At 38.4% G+C, this 25,905-nt stretch overlaps 1 protein-coding gene across 15 annotated transcripts in view; it reads left to right on the forward strand.

The window, feature by feature from the left end:
* Window positions 1-25,905, forward strand: part of LOC129533124 (kelch-like protein 2) — a 181,631-nt gene that overhangs the window by 36,812 nt on the left and 118,914 nt on the right. For all 15 annotated transcript variants that reach the window (XR_010133471.1, XR_010133473.1, XR_010133480.1 and 12 more), the window contains exons 3-4: window positions 5,215-5,321; window positions 15,196-15,317. Coding sequence is in view for 1 of the 15 variants with exons in the window: in XM_055385014.2 (XP_055240989.2) it covers window positions 5,215-5,321; window positions 15,196-15,317 (229 nt within the window). In the remaining 14 variants the exon portion in view is untranslated. The remainder of the gene's footprint in view (window positions 1-5,214; window positions 5,322-15,195; window positions 15,318-25,905) is intronic.

Consider the following 25,905-nt stretch of genomic DNA (forward strand, 5'->3'; position numbering starts at 1 on the left):
ATTGTGGCAGGCTTAAATAGTATGATGAATTCGGACTTAATCCTCTGGGCAGTGGGATTCAGTGAAGGCTTTTGAGAAACGGAGCATCGTGCTAAGATTAATGATGTTGGAGTTGTGAAAGGATGGCTTTTAGGTCAGCAGTGCATCTCTGGTGGGAAATTCAGATCTTAACTCTAAATTTCCCAAGTGTGGATAGGGGAAATTTTTCAAAACACCGACATTTTCAAAATCAACCCAATAGATCTTCACAGAATGCTTATAATGTGCAACACACTGTATTAGGTCTATAGAGGGGACAGAGAAGCAGACTGTACCCCAGGTAAGTTTTTTCTTTTTCTTTTTTTTGAGACAATCCCACTCTGCCACCCAGGCTGGAATGCAGTGGCGTGATCTCAGCTCACTGCAACCTCCGACTCCTGGGTTCAAGCGATTGTCCCACCTCAGCCTCCCGAGTAGCTGGGATTACAGGTGCGTGCCATCATACCCAGCTAATTTTTTATATTTTTAGTAGAGACAGGATTTTGCCATGTTGGCTAGGCTGGCCCAGATAAGTTTTATTGACAAAATTAGATTGCTAGCTTTTGGAGAAGACCAAAGAGCAACTGTTGAAAGGTGGCATTTTGTGTTTAAAATAAATTAAAAAAAAAAACCTACTGTTTTTTAGGCTATAGGATAAGACTGTACTTGAGCTTTAACAATTTCAATGAATATTAGTGGTGGGGGCACAACCTATTAGCTTTATTTACAAGGAATGTAAGTTTGATCCTTAATATTTAGGAGTTGAAAGTGTTCAGTAAGGATGAATCATATAAAGCAATTCAAATGTTCACCTTTATATCCTGTACAACCCATAAATATTGAGTTGTTCGTTCATAACAGCAGTTCTTAACATTCCAGAAGATATTTAAGCAAAATAGCCTGACCTGCCCTCTTAAAGGAATGGTTATTGTGTTTTTCCTCCAGGATTTTAGGCATCATGGGACCTATATCACTACTAGGATTAGATTATCTGTTGTGCATCCATAAAAACATTTGATTTGTGGCTGTTGAATTTTGGCTAAATTGTTATTGTGTCTATTGTATGAATTCATACTTTGTTACTTAGATGGCAAGTGAATTAAACAGTGAACTTAAGGGAGTCTCCCTTTTTCTTCAGGTATACCTAAGATATTTTGATACAGGTATATAATGTATAATAACCACATTAGAGTAAATGGGATATCCATGACCTCAAGCATTTATCCTTGGTGTTATAAACAATCCAGTTATACTCTTTTAGTTATTTTTAAATGTATCATTAAATTATTATTGACTACAGTCACCCTATTATGAGACATATTTTACTTTTAAGAAGATAGACATCGTGCATTTTAAAAGCAGTGACAGGTTTTTCTCAGTCTTAGGAATTCATTCATTTTATATCAGAAGACCCAAGGATGCCTTAGTATGTTCAGGCATGTTTCATACCTTTTCAAAGCAGTTTCTTTTTTTCCTGAGAAGGACCAATTTTCATGATATAATTTTATTTAGGAGATGGAGTGCCTTTCTTTATTCTTTGCTATTTGAGTTTTACATTAAGCCTATCTAACTCCTGTTCTTTTCCCTTTAGATTTGAGCTTAGAAGCCACTTTCATTCTGAAGCTTTTCCGTAAGGTTGGGCCTAGCTTCTCCTGTGTGTTTCCAAATATCCCACACTTGTCCCATCTTAAAGTCATGGGTTCATTTTATAATCACTTATTTCCTTGTCTGTCTCCCTCACATGACTGTAAACTTCATACTGTCATGGCTGTTAATCTTGTTTATTTTGGTAAGCTCACACAGTCCTTGATAAGTGAATGAATAAATGCAAATTTTGCTAAATAACAACTTATTTATACCATTATTTTGGAGGCCTTCTTTTCCTACAGTTTATTCCCTCATTAGATTTCAAGTAATAGGAACATAAACTTAGAAATTCACCATGGAAGACTTTGCATATGGGCTGCTAAAAGAAGCTTTTCTTATTTTTAGTGCCAGACTTTTCATTTGTAACTCTCTCACTCAAAAGTCATTCAGCTTCTTGTAAGCATGCAAATTTGGAAAAAGGTAAGGGCCAGACTCAATGTACACACACTGATATACACTCATTGTATACTTAGTGACACAAACTAGTAAGAGTTTGTTAGCTCTCTCATCTCTGAATGCTGTTTTAAAATATGTTATTACTGAAGACAGATAAAAAATTGAATACTAAAACTAAGCATGTCCTTAATGTGTAAAGTGGCTCTGAGACCTAACCCAGGACGTGGCTGCATAATATTTTAGCAGTGTTTTAACCTTATTAGTTAACTAACATCAACTAATAAGTCAGTAAGGCCAAGTTAATTATGTAAGTGACAGCCAGCAGGTATTATGTTAGAAGGTTTGGATCAATGAATAATTGTAATTGAAGCCAAATGTAATTAGTTATGTGATTTTTGAGGTGTTCAGGTGTAATTCCACTTGTGTTCCATCTTGAAACTAAAGCACTAGGAGGGATTACTGACAAAAGGAAAATAGGCATAAAGATGCACTTGACTCGTGTTTGAGTTGTGTTCAAATCCCCAGGTCACAAAAGAGAAACCTGGATTGCTTTATTCTAGAGAGACCATGCATGCTCTGCTGACCCTGCTTACCTACCTCCAGAGTTTCTTTGCTCCCACCCTTCTCTGTCCCCACTCTTCTTGGCTCACAGTTCCGCATTCTGCTTTGCTGCTTCAGGTCTCCATGCGATAGTACATCATGTTCTCTTTGGGATTCTTTTGCTCCTTCTCGATCCAGCTTACTTGTTTTTAGAACTCAGTTTAAGGCCAATAGCTGCAGGAAGCCCTTTCTGATCCCCAGTCTGATTTAAATGCAGCCCCCTCACCCCAACCTTTCCATAACATCTTTATTACGGTGCTTTCCACTTTATCCTATAATTTTTTGCATTGCCAGTTTTTTCTGCTGATCTTCTTAAGGGCAGAGATGGTCTTGCAGTACTTTGTTGAATGAATGAACAAACTTCGATTTTTAAAAATATTCTGTAGAGGTAGTGCTTAAAACCCACTAAATTTGGAGCTTTTATTAGCTATATATAGAACTTAAAAATACTTTCTAGTATATTGTATGTCAAAAAATAAATTGTTGTTATTTATAATTTATTTACTATTTCCCTTTCTTGTTTTATTCAAACTTTAACAGATCTTAAAACCGTATAGCTTTAGGTTTTGTGTAGTGGTCAAGAGGCTCTGGAGTTAGCCTGTGGATTTGAATCCTGGCACTGCCTCTAGTTGGAGGACTTTAACCTTGGTTTCCCCAGCTATAAATTTGGGGATAAAAATAATACCTTATAACATTGTGGTGGGCACTAAATGAAATAATACATGCAGGTAAAACTCTTGCATAGTACCTTCCTGAAAACACTGCTGACACCACTGACTTTTCCACCCTAGTTATATGTGAACCCATGGAATTCATAGAATTGCAGAATGGTTTTATATTCTCAGAGCAGATGGTAAACTTTGTCAGTTCTCTAAAATGATCTGGAGGAATTGTAAATTAGTGATACTGTGCCACCTTTTATGACTCCAATATGGGACCTGCTTTATGTCTCATACAGCATCATGAGCCATTAAACTGGTAACACACGAGCCATACTATAATCTAAATGGCATAGCAGTCTCATCAGCAATGAGGCCCTGGGATGCAGTCATCACTGATGCTGGGGTACTCTTTTTTTCTTCCATTTCTCCTAAACTGGAAGGAGAATAGTTACCAGTAGGCTCTCCAAAAAGTTTTGGCATGAACTTTATGGGAACAAGTTTGCAAGCAGTATGGACAGGTGGAAAACTTCAAGGACTTTGTCAAGCTCATGAAAAATGTTGCTTGTAAGCTACTAGAAAATTACAGAAGTAGGCAGGCCAACTTTTTAGGAAATAGAACAGTAGAGGAGGGTGCCAAGTGTGACCTGCATGCACTATGCACATAGACATAAATTCAGTGCTTGGGTATGTGAGGTGTGGAAGGGACATTTGCTTTCACCACACCTGTTTCAGTCATTCATAGTATGACTACTAGAAAGGCAGGTTGTAGGCTTTGGAGCCTTCTTGCTTATTCTAGAATAAGCATCAGCAACGTTTTCTGTTAAAAATATTCTGTGACATTATTAATTACCTGGAGAGTATGATCTGGCACCACGTATTGCATGTCAAAAATGCTCACCACATGTTTTTGAGTGAATTACAATGGATGTTTTAAAATTAGAGATACAATAATATGGTTGCTGAATAATGGTTTTGAGGTAACAAAACGCTTTTTTTTTTTTGAAACAGAGTCTCACTCTGTCACCCAGGCTGGAGTGTGGTGGTGCGATCTTGGCTGAATGCAACCTCTGCCTCATAGGTTCAAGTGATTCTTGTGTCTCAGCCTCCTCAGTAGTTGGGATCACAGGTGTGGTCTACCATGCCTGGCTAATATTTGTATTTTTAATAGAGCCTGGGTTTCGCCATGTTGGCCAGGCTGGTCTCAAACTTCTGGCTTCAAGTGATCCATCCACCTACCTTGGCCTCCCAAAGTGTTGGGATTATAGGCATGAGCCACTGCACCTGGCCAAAGTGTTTTTTAACTTTAGATGTAATATTTTCTGGCCTTGAAGGATGAGATATTTTGCATTGGTAAAATGTTGTGATTAAGTTAAGCTTCAAATGCTCAAAGCCTTTTAAGCAGCAAGTGTAACTGAATATAATTTTACCATTGCTTGATGAACTAGGGTCTTTTAAGATTTTTTTTTTTTGGGGAGGGGGTGGGTATTTGACCCAATTTAGTTTTTGGCATGTGTTTTTTCTTCATCTTCATGTCAGACTACACCTGCCACTTCTGCCGCTACTTCTTATTCAGACAGCCTCTTCTTTTGCAGTCCATTGATGGTTTGCTGCCAGTAATTGCCTTTAGGTTGAGAAATCAATAATCAAGTTTGGGAAGATTTCTGTGTTTTTCAAAGGCAGGATTCTTAGTGAGGGTCCAAGGCATGTTGGGCCTTTATCCCAGCTGTCTTCTATGTACTTCATGTTTAGGGATCATGTCCCAAAGGATGGCTGTTTTTTACATTAGTCTCCACTTGATGAAAGTGGGCTTTACTGTAATATTTTTGCATAGGATGTTCAATACATTCATTGTTGATATCATTTAAATTTTTTCTCTCTGCTTTTTACACAGTCAAAATTTGCTGTGCGATGTCACAATTGTGGCAGAAGACATGGAAATTTCTGCTCATAGAGTGGTGCTGGCCGCCTGTAGTCCTTATTTTCATGCCATGTTTACAGGTATGAAATATTTTAGTTATGGGCATTTTAAATAATGTATTCAGATCTGTGCTTTTCTTACCACATTTTCTTTTGTTATTAACATTTTACTTTTATGAAATGAAGAATTATAGTGGAAGAAAATGTTCTTGCTTTGTTCCAAATTCCTCCTCGTCTTTGTTTTTCATTGTTGGGGGTCAGTAAGCCTATACATAGGTACACTCACAATTTTATGCTCAACTTTCTCCCTGTAAGTTATACTTATGTGTATTAGTTCCTGCCATTTATAATAGCTTTTTGGCACTTTATTATTTTGACAAAAGGAAACCACTTTACATTTTTTAAAATGATTTTTACATTTGTTTCATCTAGTGTTACACTGAACAAAAAGATGTTTATTTAATATCCTTCATTTGGAAATATAAGAAAATAAAGCGATTTATCTACAAGCTTACATTTTACTTTGGCAACTGTGAAAATACATAGAATGATTTTAGTACTTCTGGAAAAGAAGTAATTTATGTCTGTCACACTTGAATCCCTTACTCTCATTCTTTTTTAAAATATACTGTACAAAGAAATGAAGTTTTTATCTGTTACATCAATGAGTTTATAATCTTAGGGTATTGGTATGCCAGATAGAAAATACAAATAGAAATGTAGTTATACCAAAAAGCAAAAATACAAAGCTCTTCTTACTTTAGAAACTATGAAGTATTTCTGGTGCCACTGTTTTACTAGATACTTCAAGGCATACAAAAACAATGTGAACATGCTTCCTGCCCCAAAAGCTTCCTGTGTAGCTAGGCAGATGGATGTGCACCCTTTAATAGTTAATAGTGTATGGAAGATCTGAGTGCTCACAGCAGTGGTCAGACGTTCAAGGCTGTGATGGGCAGCACTGAGAGAAGGATTTCCCCAGACCTGATGGATTGAGGGGTTTACACAGATGAAGATGAGTGTAGAAGGTCAGATGGAGAAGACGGACTGAGTGAAAACTTTTCTGGGTGTCTTGGGAGTAGTGAGGAGACCAGATCCCCGCTCAGTTTTCAGCCTTTTATGATCTTGCTGTTCCAGAACAGAGTTAAATAATCAGGAATGAAGAAGGATAGCAGGTGGGCTCTGAGCCAAGTTTGGGAGGGTTGCCTTTCAGCTGAGAGCTGAGGTTGATCTGAAAAGTCAATACCCGTGAAGTGAGACTAGTCAGATGTTTATGTCTTGGGGTTCACTCTAGTCTCTTGATTTACATCTTATTTATTACTGCTGGACACTTTTCTAGAGAGAGAGAGTCTCTAAGGCTTGTAAGAGAAGGATTCGATCTGGAATGTGCTGGGCTACTTTAGGAATTCCCTTGTAAAGTGCTGTCCCCTTGGTGGCCTTCCTTCAGATGACACTGCTGTTGCCACTTACTTGTTGGAACTACTAGATCTTTGGAAAACTTAATCTGTGCTTCAGTTTCCCCATCTGGAAAATGGGAATAATAATATTACCCACATCCTAGAGTTTTTGTAAGGATTAAATGAGAACATATGTGTGAATTTCTTAGCACTTGACACATAGAAAATGATCAGTTAATTTTGACAGTAATTATTATGGTCATCATCACCATTCTTTTTTACTCCAACTTCCTAAATTTCTTTATATTCTGTACAAGATTGGAAACCTTTAAGCTAGGCTCTTTTTTTTTTTTGATAAATGTTTTATTGTCCACAGAGTGACAAAAATAGAGTGATTAACTTATACCTGTAAGATCAAGGTTAGTTTCCTTTCCCCTCAAAAGGCTTTGGAGACTTAGTGTCTCCAAACTCCCTGAGCCTTAGACATCCAGTGAAATGGATGCTAGGTAGAGATAGGAGAGCTTATTATGTCTTTAGCTCTCTTTTCTGTTTGCTTTATAATCTAAACTGCATTTCGGTTTCCCTCTTCTGTTTTTGTCTAATGGTTCTCTATGCTTCATGATTTAGCTGACGTGGTTTACGAATATGTGAGCTTTGCCTAACGAAGGGAATGAGGCATTGAAGACATTCTGATTTTCTAAGTATTTATAGTGTATTACAACTAACTAGTAGGTAGGTGCTTTTGCAGTTCAACTGGTTTCTGTCTGAGAATATACCTTTTATGCTTAGTCAAATTTTAGATTGCTATGTGCTAAAGTACTTGAAAATAGGAATACTATGTTAATTTCTGGCACATATACAAAATGTGAATTGAATACCTAACGTTTTTTTTTTTACTAGTTTATTGAGGCATATTTTATATATCATAAAATTTACCCATTTCAGGGCTGGATGCAATGGCTCACACCTGTAATCCCAGCACTTTAGGAGGCTGAGGCAGGTGGATTGCTTGAGGAGTTCAAGACCAGCCTGGGCAACATGGTGAAAACCCATCTCTATCAAAATATAAAAAATTAGCTTAGTGTGGTGGCCCTAGCCTAGAGTCCCAGCTACTCAGGAGGCTGAGGTGGAAGGATCACTTGAGCCTGGGAGGCAGAGGTTGCAGTGAACCAAGATGGTGCCATTGCATGCTAGCCTGGGTGACAGAGTGAGAAAAAAAAAATTACCTATATTAAGTGCACAACTCACTGATTTTTAGCAAATTTACTGAGTTGTACTGCCATCACCATAAATCAATTTTAGAACATTTTTGTTCTCACATAATGTTTTTGAGGTTCATCCATGTTGTAAATGTTTCAAAGGAAGGTTTGCTGTTCTTATTGCTAAATAGCATTCTGTGTGGATAGACCGCTTTTGACTTTCCATTTACCAGTTGATGGATGTTTTTGTGTTGTTTCAATTTTTGGCTATTATGAATAATACTGCTATGAATATTCATGCGCAGTTCTTTGTGTGGACATATATTTTTATTTCTCTTGGGAGTAGATATCTAGGAGTGTAATTGCCGGGTCACATGGTAAATTTATACTTAAAAAATTCTGCTAAGCTGTTTTTCCAAAGTTACTGTACCATTTTACATTTCTACTAGCAATGTTTGAAACTTCCTATTTCTCCACAACCTTGCCAACACTTGCTACCGCTTTTTAAAAAATTATAGCCCTTCTAGTGGGCGTTGAAGTAGCATAGTATTGTAGTTTTAATTTGCATTTTTCTAATGACCAATGATGTCAAGCATCTTTCTATGTGCTTATTATTTAGGCTAAACTTTTATGGTTTTTCAGCAGTAGATGTTATTTGACTTTCTAGCAATCTTTGTACTGTTTTTTTTCTTCTACTTTTGAATCTACTGTTTAGCCAACAATTTGGCAGAAATTAGATAAAAAAGATAAAGGCCACTTTGGGAAGCTGAGGCAGGTGGATCACGAGGTCAGGAGATTGAGACCATCCTGGCTAACACGGTGAAACCCCATCTCTACTAAAAATACAAAAAAAAAATTAGCCGGGCGTGGTGGTGGGCACCTGTAGTCCCAGCTACTCGGGAGGCTGAGGCAGGAGAATGGCGTGAACCCAGGAGGTGGAACTTGCAGTGAGCCGAGATAGCACCACTGCAATCCAGCCTGGGCGACAGAGCAAGACTCTGTCTCAAAAAAAAAAAAAAAAGGTAAAGGCAGGGCACAGTGGCTCATGCCTGTAATCCCAGCATTTTGGGAGGCCAAGGTGGCAGAATTGCTTGAGCCCGTAAGTTCTAAACCAGCCTGGTAGAAATAGGGAGAGCTCATCTCTAAAAAGATTTTTTAAAAAGTTTACTGAGCATGGTCACACGTGCCTGTATAGTCAGTCCCAGCTTCTGGGGAGGCTGAGGCAGGAGGATCGCTTGAGCCTAGGAAGCAGAATTGCACTGAGCTGAGATCATGCCACTGCCCTCCACCTGGGCAACAGAGTGAGAATGTGACCCTGTCTCAAAAAAGGAAAAAAAAAAAAAAAGAAGACACGGGGATTGGGTCTAGGTAATTTAGTGTATGTAGACTCATTTAAGTATTTGCCAGAGTATGAGTACTTTGTTTCTTTGTTTTTCATGGTCTGAAGCCCTGCTAAGCTTTTTTTTTTTTTTTTGGTAAAAATTATGGTGAGGTTAACAAGTAGACCATTGGATGCTTTCATTCCACCAAACATCATGTACATTTACATTCTCTTGCTCAGGGACAGGGAGTTTCCCTACTCTTCTTTTGTTTTCCTGTGACTAACCTATTAGGAAATGGGGAATATGCAGATGTTCTTTGTTGGGTCTTACTTTTAATCTCATAAACTGTAGGTGAAGTTTTCATTTAAATTATATCACCTAAGAAATAATTCTGTTACTTGTGATAGTTCCAAGTATTTGAGTAGAGAAGGGAAGTGAAAAGTAATTCTGTGATGTAGTCACAGGGTTTGACTTTGTGAAGTATGGGCCTATTTAGAGCAAGGCCAAGTTGTTTAACTATTACTTAAGAAAGAACATACCAAATTGGGTTCTTGTGTTTTTGGATTACTTCTTGGTTACAAATGTGGCATTTAGAAAGCTGTTTGCTTAACACATACTTTGAGATTTATTTGTGCCACAGGCTAACATTTCTGAAATCTGGTGGGAAGTACTGAATACTGAATTTTTATTTTTAGGCTTTTTTTTTGGTGTGCTTTTTGATTTCTTTTGTCATATTGAACATGATTCAGTAAAATAAATTAGAATAGGAAAAGACAGATTATTGTTTGAGTGACTAAGAAGTAAGATTTTAAAAAGCTATATACATGGTTATGTTTGTCTAAGATTCATGCTTTCATTCATCAAGGAATATTTATTGAGAATCTTCTCTGCTAGGCATTGTCCTAGGCTTTGGGGACTAGAGTGATGAATAAAACAGATAAATTCCTGTTCTCATTATTCTAGTTAGGAAGAAGAAGAAAGGTTAGACAGTAAGTAAACACACAAAAGATAATTTCTGGTATTGATGATGGCTCTGAAAAAAATTAAATAGAATGTTGCACAAAGAACTTAAGTTGGAATGCTTTAGGCTGCCTGTAACAGCAAACGCCACTCAAACTGGTTTAAATACTAAGAAAGCAGGCTGGGCACCAGACATGATTGGATCTACAGCTTGAAAATTTCATCAATAATCTTCTTCTGTCTCTCTACCCTTCTATCCTCAATAAAAATATCCTAAGGTTTGTTCCTCTCCTAAATGAAAGATGCCTGCAAGAGTGGACCCAACATGTCAAGGAAGGAGGACTCTGTCTTTTAGGAGCTAAGAAACCTTTCTCAGAAGTTACCCAAACCAGACCGAAACTGGCAGGGCAATGCAGTTACCATGTTGGCCTTAGATTTGCTGTAGAACTGGAGAGTTACATACTCTGACCATCATAGAGAGTGGCTGGTGGGCCACCCAGGTCACCTGGCCAAACTGAAAATGCCTGTGTGTCAGTAACTGCTTTGTAACCTAAGAACAAAAAGGTGGTAGTGATTACAGTAGATGACAAGTGGAACTTGCAAAGTAATGGAATAAGATTTATTAAACATAGCTATAAATTTGTTATTTATTTCTTAGAGTTTCAGCATAGTCAGAGTTTCTGTGTTACACTTTTATTCTTTTTTTCAGATGTTTTGTGTGCTAAATAACTGAAATTAGAATCATAGAATTTTTAAAATGAAATGAATTTTAGTGTTTATCTTTTTAAACCTATTCACTTTTCATTTATTCATTGGATAAATTCATTTTGCAATGGATAAGTGAAGTTACCAGTTTATGTTGGGCTTCAGGAGTCCTGATTAAAGATCCTTGAGATGGAATTTTTTTTTTTTTTTTTTTGAGATGGAGTCTCGCTCTGTCACCAGGCTGGAGTGCAGTGGCATGATCTCAGCTCACTGCAGCCTCCGTCTCCCGGTTTCAAGTGATTCTCCTGCCTCAGCCTCCTGAGTAGCTGGGACTATAGGCATGCGAGATGGGAATGTTTTTAGCCATATATGTATTCTTACACTTTCATGTTTTGGAGGACTTCCTTTTTTTTTCTCAATAAAAGTAGATAGGAGACAGGGTGCGGTGGCTTATGCCTATAATCCCAGTACTTTGGGAGGCCAAGGCAGAAGAATCATTTGAGGCCATGAGTTCAAGGCTGCAGTGAGCTGTGATTACACAATTGCACTTCATCCTGGGCAACAGAATGAGACTCTGTCTCAAAAAAAAAGGTAGAGATGATGTGGTATTTGCCAGTGAAAGTGTTTGGCTCACTCTGTAATGTATAGTGATGTTCAATAAATGTTTGTTGACTGAAATCCTACATAGCTAGAATATCCATGTTTAAGACTAATTTTAAAGTGCCATTAGTTACGTTAAGTAAAAATGCTATATTTTATGTATTTATTCAATTAATTTATTTATTTACTTATTTATTTGGTGAGATAGAGTCTTTCTCTGTCACCCACGCTGGAGTGAGTGGTGTGGTCTTAGCTTACTATAACCTCCACCTCCCAGGGTCATGCAGTTCTCCTGCCTCAGCCTCCCACATAGCTGGGATTACAGGCATGTACCAGCATGCCTGGCTAATTTTTGTATTTTTAGTAGAGATAGGGTTTTGCCATGTTGGCCAGGCTGGTGTTGGACTCCTGACCTCACATGATCCGCCTGCCTTGGCCTCCCAAAGTGCTGAGATTATAGGCGTGAGCCCCTGCGCCCAGCCAAAATGCTACATTTTAAATTGGCACTTGCTTTACTTTTTATTCATCTAGTCATTTACTTATTTAACCAGTGTTTATTGGGTATCTACTAGATGTCAGACATGTTATACAGAGATAAGAAAGGCTTCATCCCTGTTCTCAGTGAGCTTAAGAATTCAGAGGAGGACAACTAGGTAAAGAGTTGATTATGACAGAGTGGATTTGCATGAGGTACCCAACTGTACCTAATCCAGCCTTGGGCCACCAACAGATAAGGCTACCTAGAGAGGTTCCAGTGGAGATTAGCCTGGGAAATGAGTGGGTGGGGAGACAGAGAGGACAATGTTCAACAAGAGCATCAGGGGTAAGACATTGCTTGGTGTCTGTAGAAAACAACAAACAGCTTCTCAATAATGTATTTCAAGTTTAGAAATAGCGGGAGGAGAGAGAGAAGGCTAGACAATGAATCAGGGGCTGGACATGTGTGCTTGGACTGGGAGAAACCAAAGGATTTTTGAACTCCGTGCTCAAATTTGTGGAGTCAGTACTGGAGGCAGGAAAATAATTAGGAGGTGGCTGCATTGGTGTGAGCAAGAGATTATAGGATCCCCAGTGGTGAGAAGGTGAGAAGATTTATTTGAGATCTATCCAAGGTTAATTCTGCAAGTTTTGGTGAACTGTGGGACTGGTGGGTAAGGAAGAGGAGAGAATCAAGGATGACTCTCACTCAGGTTTTTAGTATAGGTGTTTGTATGGATAGCATAATGTAGCTTCAGAGTTCTGATATAAGGTCAGAGTTATGTGATCAAAACATAAACAAGAAACTATAATCTCTAGAGAGACTATGGGAGGTTACAAATGGTAAGGATAAACTATGTACAGTATCCTTGGATAGCCTAGTTTATTTTCTGTTTGTTTTAAATAGGACAGAGTCTTGCTGTGTTGCCCAGGCTAGTCTTGAACTCCTGGGCTCAAGTGATTCTCCTGCTTCAGTCTCCCTAGTAGCTGGGATTACAAGAGTGAGCCACAGCACCTGACTCTCATTGATAGTTTTTAAAATGCGTTAGCAATCAGAAATCTCACAAAGCCATACTGTTTAAAGATTTCCTCTGAAAACACAGCAAAGGGCAAAAACTAAGGTAATAATGTAACAACTGGAATTAGATATAAATAACTTTTACAATACTCTTTAGTATGGGCTTTGATTCATAGTAATTAGAATTTTTAAACCATTAATACAGTCATGGGCACATTTTTTGTTTTTCTTACTGTTTTTGTAAATTAATATAAAAATATTAAAATGTTTTCAAAACAGCATATAATTGAAATTGAATTTATTGGAAGCAGATACAGTTTTCTGGGGAGAAAAATAATCTTAAAAATGACAAATATTTGAACTAGCAAAATGCATCTTATAGCAATACCTTAAAAACTATAATATTAAAAACTGTTTGGCAGAGAACTAATTATTTTTCAGTCATACATGTAAATTAAAGTCCCACTTGCTTTTGCCTAAGGTAAGTCACGCTTAACTGAGTACTGGCTGTTTGGCTTTGTGTTCCTGTGGCCCCAGGCCCTGAAGGGCTTTGCATATTATTGGGGCTCTGTAGGTGAATCAGTTATGGCCTTTGTCTCAAGTCCAAGTGGGAATCACCAGAATGTCTTAACTTTTGGCACAAAAGAGGCTTCAGTTTATACAGACTATCAGTTTATACCCCAACTATTCACAGGATCCAGCAAGAATAGGATAGAGGAAGGTGCCTTATATGTGGCTGAAGACTTATTTTTCTGTATTCCTTGACCTTCCTTTTTCCCCCTTTCTGTAAGCACGGGAAAAACATTTGCTGTAGCACCAGACATACAACTCAGTCCCCTTTCATCCTGCTATGTAGGTATAGGTACATCTTTCTCATTAACTCTCCTACTTCCCTTGTCATACAAAGAGATGTTTTTCTTCCTGGGAAGTAGCAGGGTAGTTTTTTGGGATATTTTAGCTCTGAGGTGAACAGCTTCTTTCTGAGATCTTGTCAGAGATAATCTCCAGGGAAGAACGCGGTTAAATGTACACCACTGTTGTTATTTCTCTTCTCCCAGGGTTTTGTTTACAAAGGAATTTTGTGTAATTATGATTTCCCATAGACTTTTCTGATAGTTTATGGTTGCTGACAGTGCATTGTATCAGAAAAAGAAGTGAGCTTTCAAGAAATCTTGAGGCTATGTTATGGTTTAATAAGAGATGCTGGGTTAAAGTGAAGGTGATGAATAGTGGCACGTTCTCATGCTTCTTTTACCTTTGAAACTTAGTGAATTCTAGAGCCAAATCTTTTTTTGCCCATGGCCCTCAGCATTATTCTTGGACTGTCCTTTTACTTTTTAATTGAATCCCTCCCCACCCCAATTCAATTGCTTGTGTCTCCATGTATCATAGTTCACTTATGTTGTCACACCTCAGTGCTTAAACTTGCCTCCTACTCTCCCCAAGTCTCCTTGGCTTAGGGACCATCCCTTCTCTTTCCTCCTTCCCTATTTCTTTTCCACAAGTGGGTATTAGGAAGAAAGTCTTGTACTGTTTTTTTAGCAGGCAGTTTTGTGGAAGGATACCTGGTTTTAGTAATAAAGCTGGTATGGAAATGACTTCAGCGTGAAGTTGCTGCAGTTGACAAACAGGAACTGAATCTGAGGTAGAAGATCTCTGTAATAAGCTTTGTTATTGACTAACTTTTTGTTATTATTGTGATCCCTGTTATGCCTTGCATTCTCCAAGCATCATAGGTAATTTGTTTTCTCGTTGTCTCTGGCATGAGGATTGTGACCTCTCACTGAGGGTGGAGCCTCTGTGTCTGGTGCAGGCTATGCATGCCCTGGCAGGCATTTGTGTGTTTGTTGAAGGAGTAATGCTAACCAGCATTACTGGCTGAATAGCAGCCGTTCATTGCTATTAGCCAAAGGCAGTAACATCGTTACTCTTCTAGTCATGACTAGAAATCCATAAAGACAACAAATGCCCAAAAGCAGGGACAGCCTCAGCTACTGATCCTATAGCCACAAGAATAGTTCATGCAGCTGGACATATGGCACGTTCATTGTTGTGATATGATTTTCAGGTGCAAGTGGGTAACAAAAGTACATTTTATGATTTGCTCAGGTAAGCTTTTGGAAGAGGAAGGGGAATGTTTTCGGCCTGCAAAAAGTGGCTGATTATGCTGCCTGTTGAATACAGTGAGTGGCAAGAAGATGTATCAATGTGCATTGGCACTGGAACTTCCACAGCAGTGTCTTGCTGTAACATCACTCTTATTCCTTTGTGTTTTAGGTGAGATGAGTGAGAGCCGAGCAAAGAGAGTTAGAATAAAAGAGGTAGATGGCTGGACCCTGAGGATGCTAATTGATTACGTTTACACTGCAGAAATTCAGGTTACAGAAGAAAATGTACAGGTAAGAGTAAACACTTCACACCATCTAGCTTTTTATGCATACAGTTTTTTTTTAATAAAAAAAGCACACCCACACAGTGTACATTTTTCACCAAAATAATAGGATTCATTGTGAAAACTGTATTTCTAAAAAATATTTGGAATGATTACACCTTTTTAGTAATGTTTCTGAGTTCAGTATCTTTTATATTCTTTAAGATCTGAGATACAGATCCTTTAGTTCTCTGAATGATGCTTGTTCTTTCATGAAAACACTGTCATATTCATTTATAACTGTTGATTGATGCTGCCCATAATTTCTCTTTATTCCTTGGAAGGATATAGTCTACAAAGAATGTTTTTGACTGCCAATATTCTTTATTTGTCTTTTTTTTTTTTTTGATACCTGATCTTGCTCTGTCTCTCAGGTTGGAGTGCGGTGGTGTGATCATGGATCACGCAGCCTCGACCTCCTAGGCTCAGGGAGTCCTCCCGCTGCAGCCTCCCAAGTAGCTGGGAATACAGGCATGTGCCACTATGCCCAGCGAATTTTCTTATTTTTTTTGTAGAGAGGTCTCACTATGTTCCCCAGGCTGATCTCAAACTCTTGGGCTCAAGTGATCTGCCCTCTTCAGCCTCCCAAACTGCTGGGATTATAGGTGTGAACCACCATATGCCCAGCCTATTCTTTGTTTTACTATTTGAGCATCCTCTTTAAGTGATTCTGGAGTTTAGGTAAAAGTTGATATTGCATCTTATATTCTATAAAGAACAAGTGTTTTATGTGTGTTACATAAATGTTTAAATAATACAGATGGATGTGGAGTAAAAGGTGAAAATCCTTCAGAAAACGGACCTTCTCTTCGATACCCCAGTTCACATACATTGATTCACTTCTTCCTCTCTAGAGGGCAGCTTCTGTTATGTACTGTGAATCCCTTCAGACCGTTTTCCATGCATTTATTCACACAAACGTACACACAATTTTTTTACATAAGAAATACTATACTTGTTCTGAAACTTGCTTTTTGAACTGAGCAGTGTCTTAGGGGTCTTCACACATTAGTGTATATGGTTCTAACTCATGTTAATCAGCTATATATATATATATATGTATGATTTTTCACCTGTATAAAAACAGTGCAATGAGTGGACATTTTTATATTTGCATCCCCAAATTTTATAAGCTGGATTCCTCAAAATGGAATTGGTGAATCAAAGAGTACATGCATATATTAGTTTTTTGATAGCAATGCCAAATTGCCATCTGAAAATGTGTGTTTATTTATATTCCTTCTAACAGGGACACTGTGTTTTGAGGACAACAAAAATAACTAGGACTAAATTCTTAAGAAATAATCTTTAAATTCTACTTGCACAAATAGGAAGTTGTTGGTTCAATCCTTATCCCTGCTAACTAGTTGAAATATGCTACAAAATGAATTCGGAGACTGAAATCTTTGCACTTGTTAAGACATGCTATCGATTGTTCCATGTGAAATACTGGCAGTAGTAAGGCCTCCTGGTGATCTTTCCCAGATGGCCTCATTAGCTTTTGCTTAGAAGTTCCAGTTATGAGGTAAGGCATTTGAAAAACCTTGGTCAATATTGGGGTTGTTTCTAAATGTATGCATCAGATGCTAGATGAACTTTTTTTTTTTTTTAACATGGAAGAAAGTGTTTGGTATATGTCATGAGATCACTGAACTAATACGTCATCTCATTCTGCTCTTTTAGGTACATTTAGACTATTTGCTAGATTCTGGGGCATTGTTTTCAACAAGAGTTTATCTTGGTTTCTTTTTGTTCATTCTTTTTATTCATTTTAGTGCATGGGCCTCATTATGTCCTTATATTTGACCTTCAACAAATGAATTACTGATTTCTTTGATTCACATAATGGGCCACATGGGAGAAAATTGAGAAAAATCCTTTAAGCCTTAGAGACTAAACTGTGTGAATTCAGCCCTGAATATTGTTTGTAGTAGTCCTTGTGGTGGGGACATGGGCCTATTAGGAATTAGGAGAACGCCTCTCATGTTTCTTTTAATAACTATCATGTTCCAGTCCTGAAATATTAGTCATCACAGCCTTTCAGAAAACTCTTGCCATCCTAATTTGCCTCTTGTGTATATATTGCTTAGCTTTTAGAATATGCAGGAATACATTCTAAGAGTTACATTTGGCAGGCTTATTAAATGCTTAATATTTGTATAGTTTTGTTTTGTTTTTAAGAGGGAGAGGGATATCTCTTCAGCATAGGGCTATCATGGTTTGTAAAGCTTTCTTTTATTTTCAATTGAAGAATACTTGTTTTGGAAAAGGCAGTTGAGAAATAAATTAGATTAAAAGTAGCTACTTTTTCCATGACATGTGTTTTTCAATGAAAAAAATAAGACTATACCATATAAAGATACACCAGACTCCTATTTCCTGCTTTGTATATTTTTTGTCAATCTATATTTTGTTAAATCTTTCTTGTAAAGTGTTGTCCACCTTAAAGAAGAAGGTGTCTGTTGTTATTAATGTTAAGCTGAAGTTTTAAGTGGCCCTAACTGGAAGCCGTGCTCTGAATTTATATGCCCTGAAGGTGCTGACAGTGGGAACAGAAGTTTCTGTAATTCAGATGTTTCTTGGTGGTGGTATATTTTTCTTACTGGACCTAGACTCAAATCTTTTACCAGGTGACCTCCCTTTTGTAAGTTTCTGTTTTAGTAGTAAAGTACAATATTGGGCTAGAAAGTGTCTTTGGGATTGCATGTTTTGATGTAGAATCATTGTGCTGTAGAATGCTGAGGTCCAGCCATCTGTTGGCAGTCAGTTGGCGACAGTACAGGGCTGTAACCCTGGTTTCCCAGATTACTAGTGTAGGGTCTCTTCCATGATACCATATGGTCTCCTTATTACACTAATTTTAAACAATATAATACCTATTTGAAGTGAAGGTTGTTAACTTGGAGTCAGAATGAGAGAATGAGTAATTTAAAAAATTAACTCCAAAGAAGGGACTATTGTTATTATAGTCCCTTCTGATTTATGCAAGCAATAGGGCTTGAATTCTTGGCCATTCCAGGTTTCCTAGCTTTTTGTGTGTTTGTTGCTGCTGTTGTTTTTTTGTTTGTTTAGGTTTTTAAACTTTGGCTTTAAGTTTGGATATTTGGTTTTATTTATGGCAAAATTGGAGGATAATTTGAGCTAAATGAATTTACAGTTTTTTTTTAAAGTGAGATAAAAGGAGAACCAATATTTTACCTATGACTACACTTGTAATTCAACTTTTTTGTTGTTGTTGCTGTTGAGTGAATTAAAATTTAACTTGTGTCTAGAGTTTCAAAGCAAACTTTATGAACTGCATAAATCTGGGAAATAGAGAAAATACAGCCAAAGGCTATTGAAAAGTATGCTCTTTGACATTTGGTGGTTATGGACACCTTTGAGAATATGATGAAAAACTGTCAACCCTTTTCTAAGGAAAGGGCACATTAGCTTATCTACACAAAGTTTTGCATACATTTTCAATACACTTTCAGAGAATCCGTGTACCTTGCTGCTTGCCCCACCTTCCACTGTTAAGAATACTTGGCTTTATTTTTAAATTTTTAAATTTTTTTATTTTATTGAGACAGAGTCTTGCTCTGTTGCCCAGGCTGTGGTCAGTGGTGTGATCTTGGCTCGTTGCAACCTCCGCTTCCCAGGTTCAAGCAATTCTCCCACCTCAGCCTTCCAAGTAGCTGGGACTACAGACATGCACCATCACGCCCGGCTAATTTTGTATTTTTAGTAGAGATGGGGTTTCACCATGTTGGCCAGGCTGGTCTTGAACTCCTGACCTCAAGCAGTCTGCCAACCTTGGCCTCCTCAAGTGCTGGGATTATAGGCATGAGCTACCACTCCCGGCCAAGAATACTTGGCTTTAGATATAAAAAATATAAATATGTAAGTGTGTGTGAGTCTGTGTGTGTATGTGTGTGTATGAAGGATTTTCACATGGGTATATCTCTAGTTATATGCTAAGCATTTTATATGTAGCTCATTTGATGTTTTTGCCTCCATATAAGATAGGTGTTACCCCAATGTGATTGAAGAAATAGGCTTAAGAAGGTTAAATAATTTGCTCAACGTCACACAGCAACTATTAAATCGTCATTAACTAGTATTGCTTACAAAGAGAGTTTATAAATTCAAAAATGTAAATGTCTTTATAACTGAAAAATTTTTTTCACGATCCAAAAATTATTCAAGGTACATGCTATGTCATTAGATGTGTTAATTAACACTTTTGGAGAATCCTAAAGGATCTTGAACTTCTTAAAGCATTTACTTCATTGCTAAATTTGTAGTTTTGTTACATGAGTTTGACTTCTCCGCCTTTGGGTATTTGTTTTGGCTTCCTAAAAGTAGGTAAGAGTTTCTCACTTGATGTAAGTGTTAAAAACAAAGGTAATGCTGTTAATAAACAGTGCCCATGAAAGTAAATGCTCTCATTCCTAAATTAATATTATGAGTACTCATCTACAGATTCTTTCCATATTAGAACTGTTATCATGTAGAAGACTTTGAGAAACATCTGACAGTTTTGAATGGATAGGTTTTAAAAAGTTCATGAAATATATGTTGGATGAATTAGAATTATTTGAGACAGACACTTTCTATCTCTTTAGAAATGAAACAAAATTTAAAGGAGAGTTTTTCAAGGGACATCTAAAATCAATTATTGGTAATAAACAGACTAAATATTTAACACAGTCTCAGTATAGTAGAAAATTCAACATAGTGTGTCCATTTTATTGGTGGTATAGGGCAGGTTGTTGTTGTTTTGCTTCAAACCAGAACTGCTAGGAGTATGCTGTATAGATAGTGTTTTACCCTGCATGTTCCCAAAAGGAGGACATCACATGGAGGGGCTTACATGGTACCAGGCCTGTTGACATAGTTGAAAAAGCTTTAAGTTGGCTTAATCAATAAAAAGCCAGCCAAAGTAGGGAAATCACCAAAACAGAATACATGTGTACCCTAAATATTTTAACCTCAAACGTGTAGGTTTACAATTGTATTCCAATCTTTGTTTGTAAAACTAAGTATGGTAAGCTGTTTCAAGAGCCACATGTCCTTTTTTGCACAAACCATACCATAATCATGCACCAGCTATAATTTCCAGGCTTTTGTTTTAAGTGCAGCAAGAACTGAGACACTTGAAATCTCAATGCAAAATCTTCTTTGAATTATACAGTTTCTCTTTCATTCCTCCCATGTCTAATTGGATTGAAAACATTTATTTTTTTTTCCAGTAACACGTTGATCAAGCCACTCCAAAGCAGCCAACTTAGTTTTCACAGAAAGAGCTCTTTTTACATTCACATTTCATTGAATTCATTTACTTAAATTGTGTAATTTCAATAAGTGCAAGTGTCATAAACAGATGTGGGAGCAAATCCAACATGTATGAGTTGGTAAAATGCGTCCCAGCTGGAGGAGCAGACGTGTGCAAGCACAGTAGAGTGTAGTTACTGAGGGCATGGAGAGAGTTGGTTCATCAGGTGAGTAGGTAAAGTGGATTTTGGTGAAGAGTGCTTTTGCTTTGTGTATTTCTATATTGTCTGGGTAAACATTGAAATGAAATTCCCAATAGGTGGAGATTTGTTTTAAAACTCTGTCTTAAAAATATTTAAGACACCCTATCAGTTAAACAGTCATTGATGGAATATCTGATAAGTACTCGGTCCTGTTGCTACAAAAAAAAAAAAAAACTGAACAGGGAACAAAGTAATGAATATAGTATATACTTAGACTGGGTTTGGATCTTGGCTTTGCTGTTTAAATGCCATGTGACCTTGCCTAAGTTGCTTAACCTCTGATTGGCATTGGAGCTTGAGCCAGAGATGAATAGGGCTAGGCGTAGGAGCACTGACCTGATGGAGCAAGCATTCAACAAGTATTTTTTTTCTGTTTGTGTTTGTGTTTGTGGTTTTTTTTGACATTTTCAAAAAATAATTTTAAAACTGAGGGTAGGCTGGGCACAGTGGCTCATGCCTGTAATCCCAGCACTTTGGGAGGGATGCCAAGGGAGGAGGATCACCTGAGCTCAGGAGTTCAAGGCCAGCCTGCCCAACATGGTGAAACCTCATCTCTACTAAAATTACAAAAGTTAGCCAGGCGTGGTGGTGCACACTTGTGGTCCCAGCTACTCGTGAGGCTGAGGCAGGAGAATCGCTTGAACCCGGGAGGTGGAGGTTGCAGTAAACCAAGATCACACCACTGCACTCCAGCCTGGGCAGCAGAGTGAGATTTCATCTCAAAATAACAATAACAAAAAAAACTGAGGGTAGCATGCAGTCCAAACTGAAATGTTTAGAGGCAAGTTACAGATTCAGGTCTGAATGAGATGCTGCAGAGAGCCTGGCAGCAGGACTTTCGTGGTGTTGGTAGTGGTGGTAGCATATACTCTTAGGCTGATGGCAGTGCCTTTATCCAGGAAGAGCTGCCCTGGGTGAACACTCAAGCCTATAGCTCTTATGTTTCTGGCTTGTCTAGAAAGAGACTTGGTAAGGGCTGGGCAATTGTAATGACCACAACCAAGTAATTTTGAGATTGTGGAGGGTCTGCATTCCCGTAGGAAACTGGGCAACAAACCCAGGATCTGGGGCTTGTTATGTGGGGCATTAGGAGTCACGCTGTGGCTTGGCAAGCATGAGGGTACTTGGGGGAGCACATCACGTTTAGGGCAGCAAGATTAACGCCAGACTGTAAACACTGATATGGTGCCCAATAAGCTTTGTGGTATTGGTCAGGATTAGTTTAGGACCGAATTGAACTGCACTTGAAGATCTAAGATTTGTAAGACCTGTAGCTGGATCAGGCCAGATGAGGTATGGATGAAGAACCACTTTACTGCTTTTTATACGTGGCTTACCCTTTCCCTTCCCTATATCTAAGCTGTTGAGCTTACCTCTTTTTTTCACTGCCAGTATTGATCCTGATGAATTTCATCTTTCAATCGATAGTTTACTAAATATTTATGGGGTATCTATTCTATGCCAGACACTGTTCCAACCATTGGTGTTACAATGTCAGGCAGGATAGATAAGGTCCTTGTCTTTTTTTTTTTTTTTTTTGAGACGGAGTCTCGCTCTGTCGCCCAGGCTGGAGTGCAGTGGTGCAATCTCGGCTCACTGCAAGCTCCGCCTCCCGGGTTCACGCCATTCTCCTGCCTCAGCCTCCCGAGTAGCTGGGACTACAGGCGCCCGCCACTGCGCCCGGCTAATTTTTTGTATTTTTAGTAGAGATGGGGTTTCACCGTGGTCTCAATCTCCTGACCTCGTGATCCGCCCACCTCGGCCTCCCAAAGTGCTGGGATTACAGGCGTGAGCCACCGCGCCCGGCCAAGGTCCTTGTCTTGAAAGGCTTTACATTGTAGAGGAGGGGTAGGGACGAGACAAATAATATACCCATAGATAGAGAAACAGGTGAATTTTACCTGTTATTCTCTGGGGAGGAGTCATTTGAGCAGAGACTTGAATGAAAAGAAGGGAGTGATGTAAAAATAAAGGCAGAGAACATTCCAAGCAGAAAGAGCAAAGGACCTGAGATGTGAATAAGTTTGGCGTGTTTTATGGGCCAGAAAGAAAAGGGCGATTATTATTTGAGCAGAGTAAATGATGAGAGAGTGGAGAAAGATGAGATTAGATTAGAAAGGTAAATAGGGCCAGACAAAGTGGGTTTGTAGACTATGATAAGGAGGTTTGATTTTGTTCCAGTTGTAGTTTGGGCAGGGAATTCATGCTTTAGACAGTTTGTTCCCCTTTCCCATCTGCTAGCTGGAGGATGGACTGTGGGGGCAGTAGAAGAAGTTGGAGGCCCTTTAGGTACCTGTTGGGGTAGGCTAAGTGAGAGACTAGTGGCTTGGGCCTGGGTTGTTGGCGTGAGATGGTGAACAATAGATTTGGGAGATATTTGGAGGTAGGGCCAATGGAATTTACTAATGGATTTGCATGACGAGATGGAGGAAGGAGAATGATCAAGAATGGCTCCTGCATTTTTGGCCTGAGCAACTGGGTGGATTATAGTGCTGTTGTCTGAGATGGTGAAGACATGGGATGGGGACATATTTTCGGGGTGGTGGGAATTAATGGTTCTATTTTGGTTATGTTAACTTTTACCAGTTGGGCTTACAAGTGGAGATGCTGAATAGGTTGGTTCTGTGATGGGAAGGGGTCAGGTTAGGGAGGTAGATTTGATGTATTGGTGGCATATTGAAGTGGATGAGGTCACTTTAAGAGGTAGTGTAGACAGAGAAAGCAAGCAAGCCAAAGACATAATCTGGGGCATCCCAGATTTTAGATGAGCAGATGAGGGAGATGGAGTACTGGTGATGTAGGAGGAGAAGCAGGTGTATGTGGTGTCACAGAATGCTAGTTCTAGAGAAGAAAGTGCTTCAAGGAGACAGTGTTTGGCTGTGTCAGATGTTCTTGATAGGTCAAGAAAGTGAATTGAGCCATATCAGTGTAGGTGTCGCTACATTCGTTTGCCTGAGACAGTCCTATTTGATGCCTGCTAATCTGGTGTCTTCTCTGATTAGTGTTGACTTTACTCAGAAATGTTCCAGTGTGGATGATAAATTATATGGTCCCACTGGTCATTAGTGACCTTGGGAAAAGCTATTTAGAGGTGATGGTGAGAATGAAAAGTGGTTTGGAGTGGACTAAGAATAAGTGGACTCAGAGAGTACCGAAAGTTCTTACAATGCCCTTTGCTGTGAAAGGGGAGAGAATGTGCTGGCTGAAGGGGATGATGAGTTTAGGGGTGTTTTTGTTTGTTTGTTTTGTTTTGTTTTTTGATGGGTAATATTTTAAAGCATTTTTATGTTAATTAGAATAACCTAGTAGAAAAGTGAAAGTTGATGTGATAAAGGGGAGAAAGAAACAAAGGGTATAATTGCAAAAGTGAGAGAGGTTGCCATCTAAAACAAAATGAAGGGGCTTACCTTAGATGGGAGCAGGAAAACTTCTCTGTTAACCAGACAGAAGGCAGACTGTGTTGTTGTCAGATACAAGTTAGTGGCTTGGATGGTGGAAAGGTAGGTATTTTATCAGCTTGCATATAATTATAAAGGCTGTGGCAAGTAATCAGCCAAAAGGAAGATGAGGAAGAAGGATGCTGGAGATTTGAACTAAAGATGATAAATCATTGTCTTGCAAAGGATGAAGATGAATTTACTAGTGAAGTGTAGTCAAATTGTCAGGCCATATTGGGAGCTCATTTGAGATTTGCAGTCATAAATATCAGGTAGAATGGTTGTGTGATTTTCTTCAGCCATGTTAAACCACTTATACTTAGTATAGAGATGATGAGTGTGTTAGCTATTGCCACAAAAATGCCACGGAACAAAGTATGCCAAAGCTCAGTGGCTTAATAAAAAGATCATTTATTCTTATGGATTTGCAGATTGGCTGAGGATCAACTAATCTAGGCTGAGGTTGGCTGGGTGATTGGCTCTACACCGTGTTTTAAAAATTATTCTGGAATAAGAAAGTCTAGAACAAGACTACATGAGTGGGTAGTTGAGAAAAAGTGGAGGAGGAAGTGGTAGTTGGAACTCAGGAAACCGAGATGTTCTATTTGGATGTTTATGTCATCAAAAATTGTCAGAAGTTGTGGTGGAGAGAACGGTGATTTAGGTTTTAAAAAGTTCTCTCTCTCGTGTGTTTGAGTTAGCATGACGACAACACTCTGGGGTGATTGTAGTACCATACTAAATCTTTGATTTAGAACCACCTGTTCCATCTCAGTATATTAGATGAAGTTGGCCAAGTAAAAAAAGTCATCTGTAAATGAGTAGGAGTGACTGAGGTGTCGTTAGATAGTCCCAATGAGGAAGGTGAGCAGACATGTGCTTCCAAGGAGCAGGGGTTTTTGAAGAAAGGAGAAAGGAAGTAGCAATGGGGAGCTGCATCTCCAGGCCTTAAAGCAGCATTTTTGTTTTTCAGGTGTGGGTGGTGATCAACTAGTGGGTCAAGAAATAAACTTAGTAGGTCATTATTAGCATTTAAGAGAAAAATTAGAGACAAGAGTAGGAAATGCTATTCAAGCTTAAAGTCTATTTCAGAAGAAAATAGCAGATCCTAGCAAGTCTGCATGTTTTGTGAAACTTTGAGTTCTAGGTTGTGAGGTAAAAAGTCTTACTATGTAGTGTGGTCAAAAGAATTGGAAAATTCAGCTATAAGTTACTTGGAGTGTGAGAGAGAAAAGTTCCATGAATAGTAGAGATGTGACTGAATATATGTTATTGATTATGCATAAATACAGTGATTTTTATGTTATTTGTGTATATATTTTATTTTTCTAAACTGTATTCTTTAGCATGCATTTCTAGCATGGAAATACCCAACAGATGACTAATAGATGTTGACTGCTTAGATGTCAGGAAGACATAGGTACTCAGTGGTAATCCAGAAAGTATACTTTATTTTCTATGCTGGCTCATGGTGCAATTCCTGGAACAGGGCACAGAGATTCAGATGGACCTGCTTGAGATGGTGAGCAATGAAGGTGATGTCACAGTAGGGGTTAGACATCGCTTGCCCAATCTATTTCTTGGCTTTGCAGGTCTAGAA

This window comes from Gorilla gorilla, chromosome 3 (assembly GCF_029281585.2).
Source record: "Gorilla gorilla gorilla isolate KB3781 chromosome 3, NHGRI_mGorGor1-v2.1_pri, whole genome shotgun sequence".
NCBI lineage: Eukaryota > Metazoa > Chordata > Mammalia > Primates > Hominidae > Gorilla > Gorilla gorilla.